At 40.7% G+C, this 14,944-nt stretch overlaps 1 protein-coding gene and 1 long non-coding RNA gene across 3 annotated transcripts in view; one reads left to right on the plus strand and one right to left on the minus strand.

Annotated features, from left to right (window-relative positions):
- LOC131138765 (disks large homolog 4) overlaps positions 1 to 14,944 on the minus strand; it is a 46,526-nt gene that overhangs the window by 28,451 nt on the left and 3,131 nt on the right. For both annotated transcript variants that reach the window (XM_058087979.1, XM_058087980.1), the window contains exon 2: positions 5,907 to 6,068. In XM_058087979.1, coding sequence (XP_057943962.1) covers positions 5,907 to 6,068 — 162 coding nt within the window. The remainder of the gene's footprint in view (positions 1 to 5,906; positions 6,069 to 14,944) is intronic.
- Positions 1 to 14,944, plus strand: part of LOC131138767 (uncharacterized) — a 65,627-nt gene that overhangs the window by 21,216 nt on the left and 29,467 nt on the right. The window lies entirely within an intron of this gene.

The following is a 14,944-nucleotide window of genomic DNA, read 5'->3' on the forward strand; positions in this document are numbered from 1 at the left end:
ATTATTAGTTTGTATGTTATCCACAGGTATGTTTGTTAATGTGAAGTATAGTGACAATGTCCTTTTAATGTTGAAGTCATTTTCAAAGTTTAATGCTGGAGAGAACTTTTGCACAGTTGTTTGTAACTGAATCACAGAATTGGCCAATAAAAAGGGAATCTACTGTTAAACGGGGAATCTTTAGGAAATGTACATGACGTCAATGGAATGTTGTCATTGTGAGGAGAAAGAACATTATTTGGGGAAATATTTTTTTTTCTTCTTATTGCTCATTCATGGTAGTATTTCCTCACAAACACTAAACTGCCCCCTCCCACCTGAAATGTCAGGTCAGCCAGCGAAATGGTAATGGTAATGGTTTTATTTAATTTGAACATGCATCAGATTACGATTGAGTGCATCACATAATCAGAAATAGCTCTGAAAATCATATATTACTCGTCCGCAAGTTTGATTGGAACTTACCTTACTTAGCACAGCATTCTAGTGCGGCTCAGACGGTATGAGTGTTACAATGCCCTTGCCACTTATTAATAAAACAATTGGAATTGCATGGCGGCAATGTCTTCCATAAACGCAAGCACCGAGGATTAGTTGATTAGTTTGTTGAGGATTTTGTTGCAAAAGTAAAATACACATCTTTTAATAGCTTGTACTTTAAAAAGCGGTCATTGATAGATGCTTAACAGTTACAAATCATTGCAAATTATGTGTACTCTCGGTGGGAAAAGTTAGGACACGACCAGGTGAGAGGAATATATTGATAACAGTATTGTCATGTTGATATTTTCATGCTCATGAGCTATGTATCGCATATTGTGAGTTACCCTGAGATTACCAGCCCTACTGCTGTATAATTTATCACCAGCAAAAGATCGAAATCAACACCTTTTTTGCTTGCTTTTCAAAATTCTCAACTTCCTGTGTGTGTTGGCTCTCCTGGCATTGAAGCTATTACTTCCTGCTGATGACACATATTTTTTTTTAAATAGGTCACTAATACCTCTTCTGTATTTCGGACTTTATTTGCTTTCAGTTTCAGCTTTGTGTTGTTCTCCATCCAGTATGAGCCACACACAGTGCCAATTATGGCACTGGCTAGTCACACACCAGCTCTCATCTTGTGTAAAAAGATGCATTTCCCAAGTGCACTCACGCATGCAGAGAGAAGAAACACATTTCTGATACCACTTGTCCCTTGGGAGCAACGAATGAGTCGTAATGGAGTCGAAACACTGGCTGGCACACACCACATTGTCAAAAAATTCAATTAAATAAACCTTGATTATCCGATAATGTGAGATTTTAGGTAAAGAAGCACGTCTCCCCCACACGTCTCTATTATACATGGTACACCTATCATCGCTGTATAATTACAGATCCCTCTGCCTGGTGCTTGATGACGACCTTCCCTTGGATGAAGGGAATAAATGAAATAACACCAGTAAGGGATACTGTATTTTCTACCCATCAGGCAAAATTATTTGTTTGCTTTCTTCTAATATTTTGCCACACTGTTTACAAGCTTCAAATGCATCTAGCATAGCTTTTCATGTCATTAAACCCAAGGTAATTCAGGCTTAATTAATGTGTTGGCCGTGTAAGTTTTTATAAAAACGGAAACTTCAATTCCAACACAATCCATTCCAGGACGTCTGATTTGTTTTCTCACAGTAATTAATGGAAGTAATCATAGCAGTTCATAAAAAGTTCCAGGGTCAAACTCTTAGGAAAAGTTCTGTGCAGCAATGACTTCCACACTGAAGACGTAGTGGGACGATTGTGGAATTTTGTTGATTGCTTTTTCGAAAATGATATTGCTTATTTCCTTCACCGGGATTGTGGAAAATGTTTCACGGAAATTTCACAGGAAACTACATCAGGGCAGTGCACTCGACTATGAAAGCTCTGATAAATGAGGACATTCCGCACGGCTTTTGCGACGCTCACTTAACGTGTTCGGCTCTGGAACCAATTAACCACGATGAATAACGGATGCTGGATAATAGTTTTCATCTAACTTCCTGCTTCTCAAGACCGATACCGATAACTCACCGACAAACTGTGATGTAAAAACAGTGTAACACGACCTAAACTTTGTTGACAAGTGATGACCCGAATGCTGCTTCCCAAATGTCGTTGTTGAGGCTGATTCCTCTTTTGGAAAAACATCCCTCAAAAGGAAATGATAACCGAGTTAAACCTATAATAATTGCTGAAATGACAGTGCTAAAATGGGGCGGCACGGCGGTCTGGTGGTTAGCGCGCAGACCTCACAGCTAGGAGACCAGGGTTCAATTCCACCCTCAGGCATCTCTGTGTGGAGTTTGCATGTTCTCCCCGTGCATGCGTGGATTTTCTCCGGGTACTCCGGTTTCCTCCCACATTCAAAAACATGCTAGGTTAATTGGTGACTCCAAATTGTCCATAGGTATGAATGAATGACAGTGCTAAAATGTCATCTTTAATGTCAACTTAATACGCGCCTGATTGAAATTGGAATTGTACGGCCAAAGCGGGTTACACCGTTTCAACACATTTCTAAACAATTGTACCGCTGGACTTAACTGACTACCATGCAGATGTGAAGCTCATTAAAAAAACAGCTGACAAAAAGAGTTTATGTGGTTTAGTTCACCGTGTCCCTGAGTGAGTTGCTCCTTGTGGCCGTGGTACCTGGAAGTCACTCCTCAATTCCCATCTATTCACACAGCTGTCAGTTTGACAGTTTCACAGCACCCTGCAGGACAAATCCCCATTACCAGCGCAGCTCAAACTGAGTAGGACCTGATTTTAATAGCAGGGGCAAAGCTCTGTCTCTCAGCCTCTTCTCTCCGCTCATTAAAAAGAGCAGATTTTAATGGACATATCTGCTCCTCCTCTGTGACACTGCAGTCCCATGTGGCACATAGATAAACACTTCCTGCTGCCTCAAAGCAAACAGACTCCTAAAAACCAGTCAAGGTGTTAAATAACACTAGCGCACACCCTGAAACGTTATAAAGCTGGAATTATGGCTTGCGTTTGTCGGTACAGTATGTATGCCGTAATGCACTGTGACATGTTTCTATTGATGCCACTTATCTTTGGTGTCTAGATTTGTTTGCGTTTGAAAGACGTGTGTCAGAGGAATAGCAAACATCGGTTTAATGTCTGTACAGAGAGCTCAGTTGCCTTTGATTCAGTTAGAGATCTCATTCCAGAGAAGAAGCTCCGAATCTGCACCATTGGATTTGTTGTGTAGTCACTGATGATCTAGTGATTGACTCTGACTCAGACTTCACCTGCAGTGTGAACGGTTGTCTGTCTCTGTATGCGCCCTGTCATTGACTGGACACCAGTCCAGGGTGTAGTCCAACTTACGCACAAAGTCAGCTAGGAAAGGCTCTGGTTTCCCAAAAATCTGAACAGTATACGTGGTAGAAAATGAAAGGATGGACGGATGCTATAATGATAATATACAGTCAAAACTCAGTTTTTGTACACCTTGTTTTGGTATGGTTTTGGTCTGTAATTTTTGCCTTGGGTTTCTTACACTATGGCACATAACTAATCAATTTAACCTGTACTGTGTCATTTCTGTCCAAATAAGCCCAGTTGCTTGTTCACTAGCCATGCATTTTTTTAAATTGAGCGTGACTGCTAAATAACCCGCCATGGGGACAAAGAAAGTTGCAAGTGCCACCAATTTGATAAGGACGGTGAGAAACATTATTGAATTCCATCCAGCCAGGATGTCTGGGAAGTCCGCATCAACAATTCCATTCAAGCAAATTATTTTACATTGTTTTCTGCATGTAAAACTATAATTATTCTATAAAATGGTACTATTTTTGGATGGGTTCGCAACCGCCAGGTTGATGGTTCTCGCCCAGAAAAGGGTGAAGTGCCATCTCCATGTCAGGGATGAGGTCCTGCCCCAAGTGGATGGGTTTAAGTACCTTGGGGTCTTGTTCATATGTGTGTGAAGAATGGAACGCGAGCTTGAAAGGCGAATTTCGGTCTACTGTGGTGAAAGGGGAGCTGAGCCGAAAAGCAAAGCTCTCAATTTACCAGTCGATCTACGTTCCTACCCTCAGCTATGGTTGTAAGCTTTGGGTAGTCCCAAAAGGACACGATCGCAAGTACAAGTGGCCGAAATGAGTTTTCTCCGCAGGGTGGCTGGACTTAGAGATAAGGTGAAAAGCACTGTCATCCAGGAGAAATTAGGAGTAGAACCTCTGCTCCTTCGCATTGAGAGGAGCCAGATGAGGTGGCTCGGGCATCTGTCAGGATGCCTCCTGGACGCCCCCCTGGGGAGGTGTTCAGGGCTCGTCCGACTGGTAGATGACCTGAGGGAAGACCCAGGACACGGAGAGATTGTCTCTCAACTGGTCTGGGAATGCCTTGGGATCCGCCGGGAGGAGCTGGACAGAGTGGCCGGGGAGAGGGAAGTATCCTCATATTTTTTCCACAAAGTGAGTTTAGACAAAAGTCAGGGCTACCTATGTGTGCAAAGTTTTATTAAAACATAAACAATCTTAGAAAAATATAACATCTAAAATGTTTATTTCTTTCGGCTTTTTCCTAATTACACAGTTGCCACAGCGGATCTTTTGATCCGCATACTGAGGGGATCTCCGGTCATCCGGCGTAGCGAAGGGGTGCTCAAAGCTAACAGCTGCTCCCGTGTGTAAACAATGGAGCAAGACGCAAGCTACAAATATAACAAGATGCACAACCATATTTACACATTTGCTTAAAGGGTCGGTATGGCACAAAAAACACTATGAAAGTAAGAATAAAGCACTATTCAACACTTAAAAAAACAGCAGAAGATACAGAGCTGCCGTAACTAGCTAGCACTTGGGCGGCACCATCTTGAAACAGATCTAGTCTGTATGGATATGAATGATATGCTTGTTTTGGGTATAGCCATCGGTTCTTCCTTGGCCTATATCCCACCTGTTTGTGTTGGTTTGGTATTTTTTAAGTTAAGATATGCATTTATTAGCCACACAATGGGGAAAAAAGTATATGTGGCTATCTCAAAATAGCCATCCATCCATCCATTTTCTATGCCACTTATCCGAACTAGGGTCGTAGGGGTATGCTGGAGCCTATCCCAGCTGACTTCAGGCGAGAGGCGGAGTACACCCTGGACTGGTCGCCAGCCAATCACAGGGCACATATAGACAAACAACCATTCACACTCACATTCATACCTATGGGCAATTTGGAGTCACCAATTAACCTAGCATGTTTCTGGAATGTGGGAGGAAACTCGCGCACGGACAGGGAGAACATGCAAACTAACAAATACCTGAGCGGATACTGTGCCACACAAAATACCCTAAATCCCTAACTTTTTGCCACTACATCCTCCTGGGAGCAGCCTGCATTACATGATAAATTATTATCATTTTCACAGCCACAAAACGAGCAGCTATAAAATGTTTGTTGTTATTGCCTTTATAGCCTTCCACCTTGTAATCTATTAAGATAAATGGATATCTGAGTAGTATTTCCTGAATGCATCTCCTGTCCGCTTGCACTTCGATTTTCACATTGTTAAGCTACCGTATCGAATTGCCTCAAACACATATTCATCCTGGTGTGAAGTTACCTCTTAAATACACTAGGCTGAACTTTTACATGAAATGATACATATCATATTTCATGATTCTGATTTTTAAATATACAAGTGTTACATTATATGTTGTAATTGTTGTGGATAATCTGTCAATGATTCAGTGGTTGCTGCTGGAATGAGGTTGAGTGTTTATGTTCTATACAGTACCATACAGTACTATACACGGTCCACTCTTTAAGTGCTGACTGTTGTGAGTGCAGTGAGCTGTTGTAATCGTGTTGGATATTGATGAGCAACAATCAAAAGCACTTGCGCATGTTTGTGTGCTCCTTACCTTGACTGGAGAGATATGCGTATGTGGTGTGTAGCCGTGTATGGCCTCCATGGCAGCAAGGTTCTTGTCGCTCATGTGAAGCATTTCTGCACTTTTCCCTGGAGCCAGATGTGCTGGACTGTGCTCCAAGGGGGGCGTCTCCTCATCCTGGTACCTGTACTTCTGTAATGAAAAAAAAAAATATATTGTCTTGACTCTAAACCTTAGATTTGAATCCAGTTTTACCCCATAGAAATACATTTTTAACCAGGAACAGATGCACAAAAAGAGGCGTACACTCGGTTCCATGATTAATCTGCATCCTACCGAGTGACATCATAGTTGTCGTCATAGCACAGCTAAAACACCAAATATAATTGCATTTTTTGCACAGTACCGTATGTGATGCCTACTGTGAGCATGCGGTATCATGACTCATGGCGGTTCTACAGCCGGAGATCATATGTGTTCTTCTCCGTAACCTTACCCCCACATCCCACCCGCTGGGATCCCACACGTAGGCAGCCGGCCAGCAGCCCACCACTTAGGTACACACGGTCGGTTTTGTTGGAGGTGTGATGACACAAAAAATCTCCACGCAGCATTTTCTATTACAAGAGCTTGAGAAGGTGAGCAGTGTATAGCAGATGCAAAACATGCATATAGTGTGATGTGATGCTCTGCAGATGTGAGTGATGGTGGTTGGAAGGGATCATCCAAATATTGTCTAATGGGCTAATGTCCAGTCCCACCACTCTCCTCCCTCGCTCATCCTTTTTTTTTGGAAGCAGACGGAGAGGGAGGCACATGACCGAAGCCCTTCTCAGAAAGGCTGCCTAGCAACCAGGGCAGAACAGAGATTGCGGTGCCACAGTTGGAGGGTGCCAGCATCGGCCCTGGATCGTATTTCACTGAGACAGCAAGCAAGAGAAGGAGTGAAATGGAGATGATATGTGGGGGAGGGTGAGGTGCAAGGCTAAAAAAATGACAATTGACAAATTGATGCAGAGAACAACAGGACAGAAACAGGAAGGAAAATAATGTAATTTGATGGTTGTGCCATAAGTCAAGGTTGGTATATCTTGGTTAACTACACACGACACATGGTTTAGCATTTATCTCCATAAGCTTTTTACCAGCATCTCCAGCATGTTGATAAATTGAATATATTGGATATAAACTAAAACAAAGCAATTCAATTACACAATCGCCTGAAGGGCTTTGGTGCCTCCCCCTTCCTGCATGACCGACCATTACGCTGCCTTCTGTCCCACTTGTGGGGGGGGGGGGGGGGGGGGGATGTGGCAGTTGATCGTTAGGTTTCTTTGCAAAGTGTCCCCTGGATGTGGGCTTGAGGTGCGCTTAATGTGACCACTAAATTGAATGCTAGTTGGACAGTTGAACACCACTGGCAAAAACATGGCTTATAAAAAGCCTGTTAATGACTGTCATGAATATTACAGTATAATAATGTATATATTGTGTGTGTGTGTACTGTGTATATACATGACCTGTCAGATTATTAAAAAAATATCAGATTAATCAGGATTTTCAAATTCATTCATCATGTAACAATTCATCAAATTATTCACCATTACACGGTGGCAACACAGTCAGGAGCTGTTGGGCATCGCTGTGCGGCCTTTGCGTGTTCTCCCTGTGTGTGGGTTTTCTCCGGTATTCCGGTTTCCTCCCACATTCCAAAAACATGCTAGGTTAATTGGCGACTCCAAATTGTCCATAGATATGAATGTGAGTGTGAATGGTTGTTTGTCTATATGTGCGCTGTGATTGGCTGGCGACCAGTCCAGGGTGTACCTCGCTTCTCACCCGAAGACAGCTAGGATAGGCTCCAGCATGCACACGACCCTATAGAAAATGAATGAATTTTCCACCCAATTTTGTTTTCTCCATATCTCCTTGGGGCTGCATGGTTTTCAAATGCACTGCTGTGTTAGAAGACACCTGGAATAGGCTCCAGCACCCCTGCGACTCTTGTGAGGATAAGCTATAGCACATGGATGGATAGTTTCTTTAATAGCAGCAGAACATTTCATTTATCTGTCCGTGTGTGTGTGTATATGTGTGTGTGTATATATATATATATATATGTGTGTATATATATATATATATATATATATATATATATATATATATATATATATATATATATATATAGATATATATATATATATATAGATATATATATATAGATATAGATATATATACACTTGTCTCAAATTGTAAAGCACATATATTCATTGGTAACAATCTGGTTAACTTTTCAGCACACATTGCGACAAAATCTTCAACAAACTGTCATACCTGTTCTTGTGATTAAGGAAGATGTAGTCACCCATGCAATTCCAACATTCAACTTCAAACAGAACCTGCATGTTTTTTACATTACATTAAAGCGGTAAAGATATACAGCATACATCCCATCCGGAGTCACGCACATAACCGCGCTAGCATGCTAAACCAAGCTAACCCTGCGAGTTTCCATTCACGCTCTGATATTCTGCCAACCTTTGCCGGTGTTTATAGCCATTTCAACCTGTTTAGTTTGGGAGGAGGTGGTTTAGTGTTTATAGTGCGAGTGGTCCGCCAAGTAAATACTTTCTCCTGTATTTCATTCATCTTATCTATGTAAATCCATTGCGGTGCACAACTTAGCTTGTTTACGTTTATCATATATACCGGTAAGTCATTGGAAAACTATATACCGGCATGTAAAAGATACTGCACGACTCTAATCTGAATTAAATATGAATGAATGGGAGTTCTTTTTTTATATGATGTAATGTACACCGACTGAACACTGAGTGAGTGTATAATCAGTTTTAATGTTAATATCTATAATTGGACCCCATATTAAGAAACAATTTGTTCCCAGGGTGTCTGTTTAGGCAAGCAGTGTGTTAATTACAGCATGCAACAATTAGAATATCTCTACCAGCCCCTTAAATTACCACAGCAACAAAATGTCTATAGGTCTACTGACTGACTTAATTGAATCAGTATATCAGCGAGAGAAGCCTGAGCATCTTAAGGGAAATAATCAGTTGTAAAGGTCAATATAAGGAGAGTCTACATTTGCATGTACTGTGATAAGAATCCATTGCCGAGTGGCTGAATAAGCCGTCCCTTTAATGGTTCGATGAGTTAATATAATGTAGAGCAAATGTCAAATGCTATCTTCCATCATCTCCCTTTTGGAATTCAACGAGCAAGCTCAGAGCTTTTAGATGACGGCACATTAGGTGAGGGAAGAAAAGTCAACCTTGCCCTCTCAGGCAGGTAATTTCCAAGAACCTTAAGACTGCATGTTAAAAGAACTGCGAGAAGGTCCTCATTTATGCATTAGGCGGGAAAATCACCCTAGTACAAATTGTGAAAATAATTATTATTAATAGAAACAGCTGCTGCCCACATTAAAGACTTTATATTGTTTGCTTAATGTGACATGTGCATTAAGAAAATCAAGTTTCACGGCTAAACATTAATTAAATGAATTGACAAGAATAGCAGGACTGCTCAGTTGAACTGTTAACTAATTTTAATGCTTAATTCTTAATAGTGAGTGTCAGTTAGCAGGGTACTTTCTGGTTCAAGGAGAATGACCCAGGACGGTTTGAAAAGAAAAAATTATACATATTTCCATGAGCGGCACACTCATCTTCATTGTGGTTTTTGTATAATCCTGCTAAAAAAAAATCCTCCTCATCAAAACAATATACGCAACAAAAATGTAAGCGCAACACTTTTGTTTTTGCTCCATTTTGTTATGAGCTGAACTCAAACATCTCAAACTTTTTCTGTTCACAAAGGCCCACCTCTCAGATATGGCGTATGAAGATGTGGATGAGACAGCATGATTATTGCAAAGGTGTTCTTTGGGCTGGCCACAATAAAAGGCCACTCCAAAATGTGCAGTTTAACTGGTTCTGATGAGTCCGAAAACTAGTCAGCATCTTCAAATATTATCAATAAAATGTTTGTCAATAAAATGCAGGAAACTCAGGTTCGATTCCCCGCTCAGCCATCTCTGTGTGGAGTTTGCATGTTCTCCCTGTGCATGCGTGGGTTTTCTCCGGGTACTCCGGTTTCCTCCCACATTCCAAAAACATGCTAGGTTAATTGGCGACTCCAAATTGTCCATAGGTATGAATGTGAGTGTGAATGGTTGTTTGTCTGTATGTGCCCTGTGATTGGCTGTCGACCTGTCCAGAGTGTACCCCGCCTCTCGCCCAAAGACAGCTGGGATAGGCTCTAGCATGCCTCGTGAGGATAAGCGGTACAGAAAATGAATGAATGAAAATGAACATACTTGCCTGTCTATACCATAACCCGTCACCACAGGTCACTTCGTCAACAACACAGGTGCATTTCCAATGCACAGATATACTGTGGCGAGAGTTTGATGCCCATTGTTGTGTCATCCTCCCAAATGTGACCCAGGCCTCTTGTATGTGGATATAAATCCGATCTGTCTGACACTACTGCAGACTGAATGTTCAGGTCGTGTATATCCAACCTATATGTCACCGTGCAGTATTTGGGGAAAAGTGTTCACAGCTAATGTTCTTTATATTGTCTGAAAGTTATTTTATTTTTAAAAATCTGCTCATGTCAACGTCCCAACACTCCTGGCAAAGATATCCACCCACATGCTCCGCCAAACAGATGTTGCCACAAGTTCCTTACATACTTCCTTAGCCAAAATGTTTGCAGTCCTTTTTTTCCCCCTTCATCTTCTTGGAAAAAAAATCGGTTAAGAAAAAGTTTACACGGGTTGCACAAAATCCTTGAACTTGCCACAAATGCGCTAGGACTGAGATGCCATGTTTGTAAACACACTCCCACGACTGCAACTTGTATTTGTGTGTAATGTGACCGCATGCACACACAACACAACGTCACAGCCGTGAGTTTTGTCCTGCCGCTTTTGTGGTAATATCAAGGATTTAGTGCTAACCGGGGTGAAAATTGTTATTATTCTGAAATTATTTTGCGTAAGAGATTGCAAGAATTTGGGCTGTGGTAATTTACGAGGAACTCACTGCGATGTTTGTGGGCAAGAAGTCTGAGCTTTTTGCCATCCATGACTGTATTTTTGCTTCATTGTCCGCCATTTCTCTTCATGTCGCCTATTTTGTTGATGAAAAATATGTGAATGAAGCTGAAGTGTGAATGTAGCCTAAAATGGCCTCTCTTTTTTTAAGACCCATTTAAAAAAAATATTTTATAAGACAAAGTAGGGCTGGGCAATATATCGATATATTTTTTAAAGAAATCCAAAACAAGCATATCGTTCATATCGATATAGACTGAATTTGATGCAGAGGTCTCATGTTTCAAGATGGCGCCGCCCAGTTGCAAGTTTTTACAACGTTTTTAATGTTTACTAGTACTTCATTTATTACTTTTTTCTTGTTTTAATGCCATACCGACCCCTTAAGCAAGTGTGCAGCTATGGTTGTCCATCTTATTACGTTTGTAGCTTGTTGTTTGCACCATTGTTTACACTCGGGAGCAGCTGTTAGCTTTGAGCATCCCTTCGTGACACCGAATGATCGAATGTCCCCGCAGAGATATGGAGGTGGAGAGGCTGCATAGCGGGACTGAACAGCGAAAAAGACTGTAAAAAGACTGTATTTTACTGTATAAATACAGCATCAACCATGTTTACTGTCTGTCGTCATGGGGAACGCGAAATGGAAGCGCTAACGGCGCTAAGCCGTTATTTTATTTTATTTCAGTGGCGATTTTTCTATAACATTGTTTACATTTTAATAAAACTTTGCACACATATTTGGCTTTGACTTTTGTCTAAATTTAGTTTATGGAAAAAAATATTGAGATATATATATCATATTTTGATATTCTTACTAAATATATCGGGATATGAGTTTTAGTCCATATTGCCCAGCCCCAAGACAAAGTTGAAAGCCATGTAGGTGTGTGAGTGACAGGAAGAAAAGTCTGACAATAAATTGTTTGGCACCACCAGTTGGTTTATATATATTAATCTCTCGACTAATCACATTTTGGAGAAAAAAGTGTCTGTCTGGGTCAATATGCAACTCCTTTCTAGAGAGAACAATGCTCTCCAATCTATCTGTCATTCTGTTATTTCCACTTGAGTCCATCCAAATCCAAAAATACCGCCTTCTCAGTTGATTTTCACCCTCGTGTGTCGTCTCAAGTGTCCAACCCCAACACAGCAATTGCCTCATTTGCATCATCACAATTTCAGTTGCCAGCCAACACCTACCAGTACTGCAATTTTTTTTTTTTGGAATTCATGTAGACGTGAGCCTCGCAAGGAAAGACGAGGCACTCATCCTCCGCCAATGCTACCTTCAGACTATTCTCCAAGGTGTTTCAGCACAACACTTTGACAAGTGTTAGTCCTCCTGTAGCTATGCACGGTGCAGAAACAACAACAACACAACACTTTGCATTCGCCATGGGGCGGAATACTTAGCAGGACGCTCAGAGAAAATTAAAAATCTATTCACATTTGTAACTACTGTAATGCTCAATTAGAAAAAGTGAAATATGTTCTCAGTTCTTTAACAGAAGAGTCTAAAAATATCTAAAAATCCCCACTGCAGCACACTGGTATCATAAAAAATAGGTGATATCATAAAATATAGATCACGAAAACAACTTTTTCCCCCATCTATTCTGCATTTTGTCTGCTCATGTCCTCGCCCTAGTAAAGTCCCACTTGTTAATTTATTTTCTTGAATTAATGAGACTGTCTTATTTTTTCGTCAATGATGATCCTCATATTCAAAAATAAATCACACAATATGTTTGTGGTTTATAGATAGCTTGTGATTATGAGTGGGGCATATTAAGACAAACACATGTAGGATGCATTACATGTAAAAGTGGGGAAGTTGTGTACTGTATATCTTTTTAAAACAGTTAAAATAGCATTGATCTCTCCCCTGGTGCACACACTAGTGTTATGCTGTTTGTGCGATTTGTATATACTCTGCTCCTGCAGTAGGCGTTGGGGCATTCACCTTTTTAATTTACTCACAAACATGCGATATGGTTTCAGTGAAAACAAACACTTCTATGCGAGGCCAGTACTCTTGTGTCCCGTGATGAGAAGCAGCCCTTTGATGCAGACAGCCAGTATTCTCTTTAGCCCTCAGTCAGCACACTGCACTTTAATAAGATGCACATCTCTTATTGGCTGCCTATGCATAAACACGGGCGAGTCACAAGTTCACTTCAAGCATCAGTGAGAATGCAGCTTAATAGATAATCACTTCACACATTAAAATGCAACACAGCAAGTGCACATGGACCTCTGCAGCCTACTGTACGAGAATACTGTGAATTCAAGAAAAGGAGGCATATTGGGGGTGTTTTTGATGCTGTGTTCGGGGTTGCACGGTGGACGAGTGGTTAGCATGTTGGCTACACAGCCAGATCGGGAAGACCTGGAATTTGAATGTTCTATGGGTACTCACATTCCAAAAACATGCTAGGTTAATTGGTGACTCCAAATTGTCCATAGGTATGAATGTGAGTGTGAATGGTTGTTTGTCTATATGTGCCCTGTGATTGGCTGGCGACCAGTCCAGGGTGTACCCCGCCTCTCGCCCGAAGACAGCTGGGGATAGATTGTAATCAACCCAATCTACCACAACTATATCAGGTCATATTTTTCAATAAAAACAGTAATATCATTTATAAATATAATGACTCTCATTGTCATGCTATTTGCAGATACAGTATGCATCAAAGTACATAGATAACCATCATCAAAATGAACATTTACACAATGAAAAGAGAATTTCACGTTCTTGTAGCCATGTGATCATCTATTAGTGACATCAAATCAAGCATGGAATCCTTAAAAACTGCTACCAACATCAAAGTAACCATGGTTTCATAGGGAAGCTTATGTTTTTAGAGTCTTGTTCTATGTCTAGTCTTGAAGTGAATTGTCTAGTGAATTGTCCATTTTGTTATTCACATATATCTAGTATTTGTGTTATGGGTAATGTCACGTGACTAAAAACGCTACACTTTGTCTTAAAGGGGAATGAACATAGCATACCAACACAGTCAAAACAGACAAAAAAAAGAACATTAAAACAAAATTACGTCGGTTATCGTAATACATTTAGGTAACGGTGAATTTTCAGTTGATAACCCAGGCCTAAATAAATCAGAGGTCAACCATTGATTTTGGACTCAGATGTTCCACTGTATGTAAAATTAATGACCTGTCCACTGTGCTCTAAAATGCCCATTTCTGCACCACTCATGTGTTTTATCTTTCACTACCATGCAGATGAACCGTTTGTGTTCTTCTGATCTTTTGCCTAAGGAGCATTTCCAAATACAAACCGTTGAGAGCGATTGAAAAGCCTTTGAAAAAGTGCAAGTTCAGCACAGGATATTATTTACCGTTATTAATACAACAGCTCCTTGTCAAAGGTTGGCTCTTTTTGCTTAGTTTGTATTTTGAAAAAATAAAGGGCCATTTATTTCCAGGGCTTTGGACACTGTGAGCGTGCTAGTGTGCTCTGACAACCTGCACAGAACAGCTGTAACGTTTGATAGCAGATGAGGCATAAAGAACAAGTTAAGGAGGTAGAGGTGACCCTGCATGGTTCAGTCTCAGACATGGACTGCATTAGTAAATACGTGCTGCCATTCATTGCTCTTGCTGTCTAGCTGAAGCTCTATATACAGTAGGATGAAATTGGTTAGATCTCGCTGTAATGTAATACAGATATGTTTTTGTTGGATTCGGTTGTGGATTAAAACTATTGCCAAAAATCTATCTCAGTTTTTGTACACTGTCTTGGTTGTTGTACAGCCAAACAGTGAACAGAACGATGAAAAACTCCCCTTTTCTCCGTGGAATAAATAGCACCATGCATCCTGTGCTAATGAAATGTTCAAGCACACTGTGTATTTCCGAGTGTTTTTTTTTTAATTATGCCTGCAAAATAGCACACCATGACACCAAAGAAAACTTGCAGGTGGCAGAACTTTTGATCAAGAAGGTGAGAAACACG

The sequence above is a fragment of the Doryrhamphus excisus genome, chromosome 11 (genome assembly GCF_030265055.1).
Source record: "Doryrhamphus excisus isolate RoL2022-K1 chromosome 11, RoL_Dexc_1.0, whole genome shotgun sequence".
NCBI classification, from domain to species: Eukaryota; Metazoa; Chordata; class Actinopteri; order Syngnathiformes; family Syngnathidae; genus Doryrhamphus; species Doryrhamphus excisus.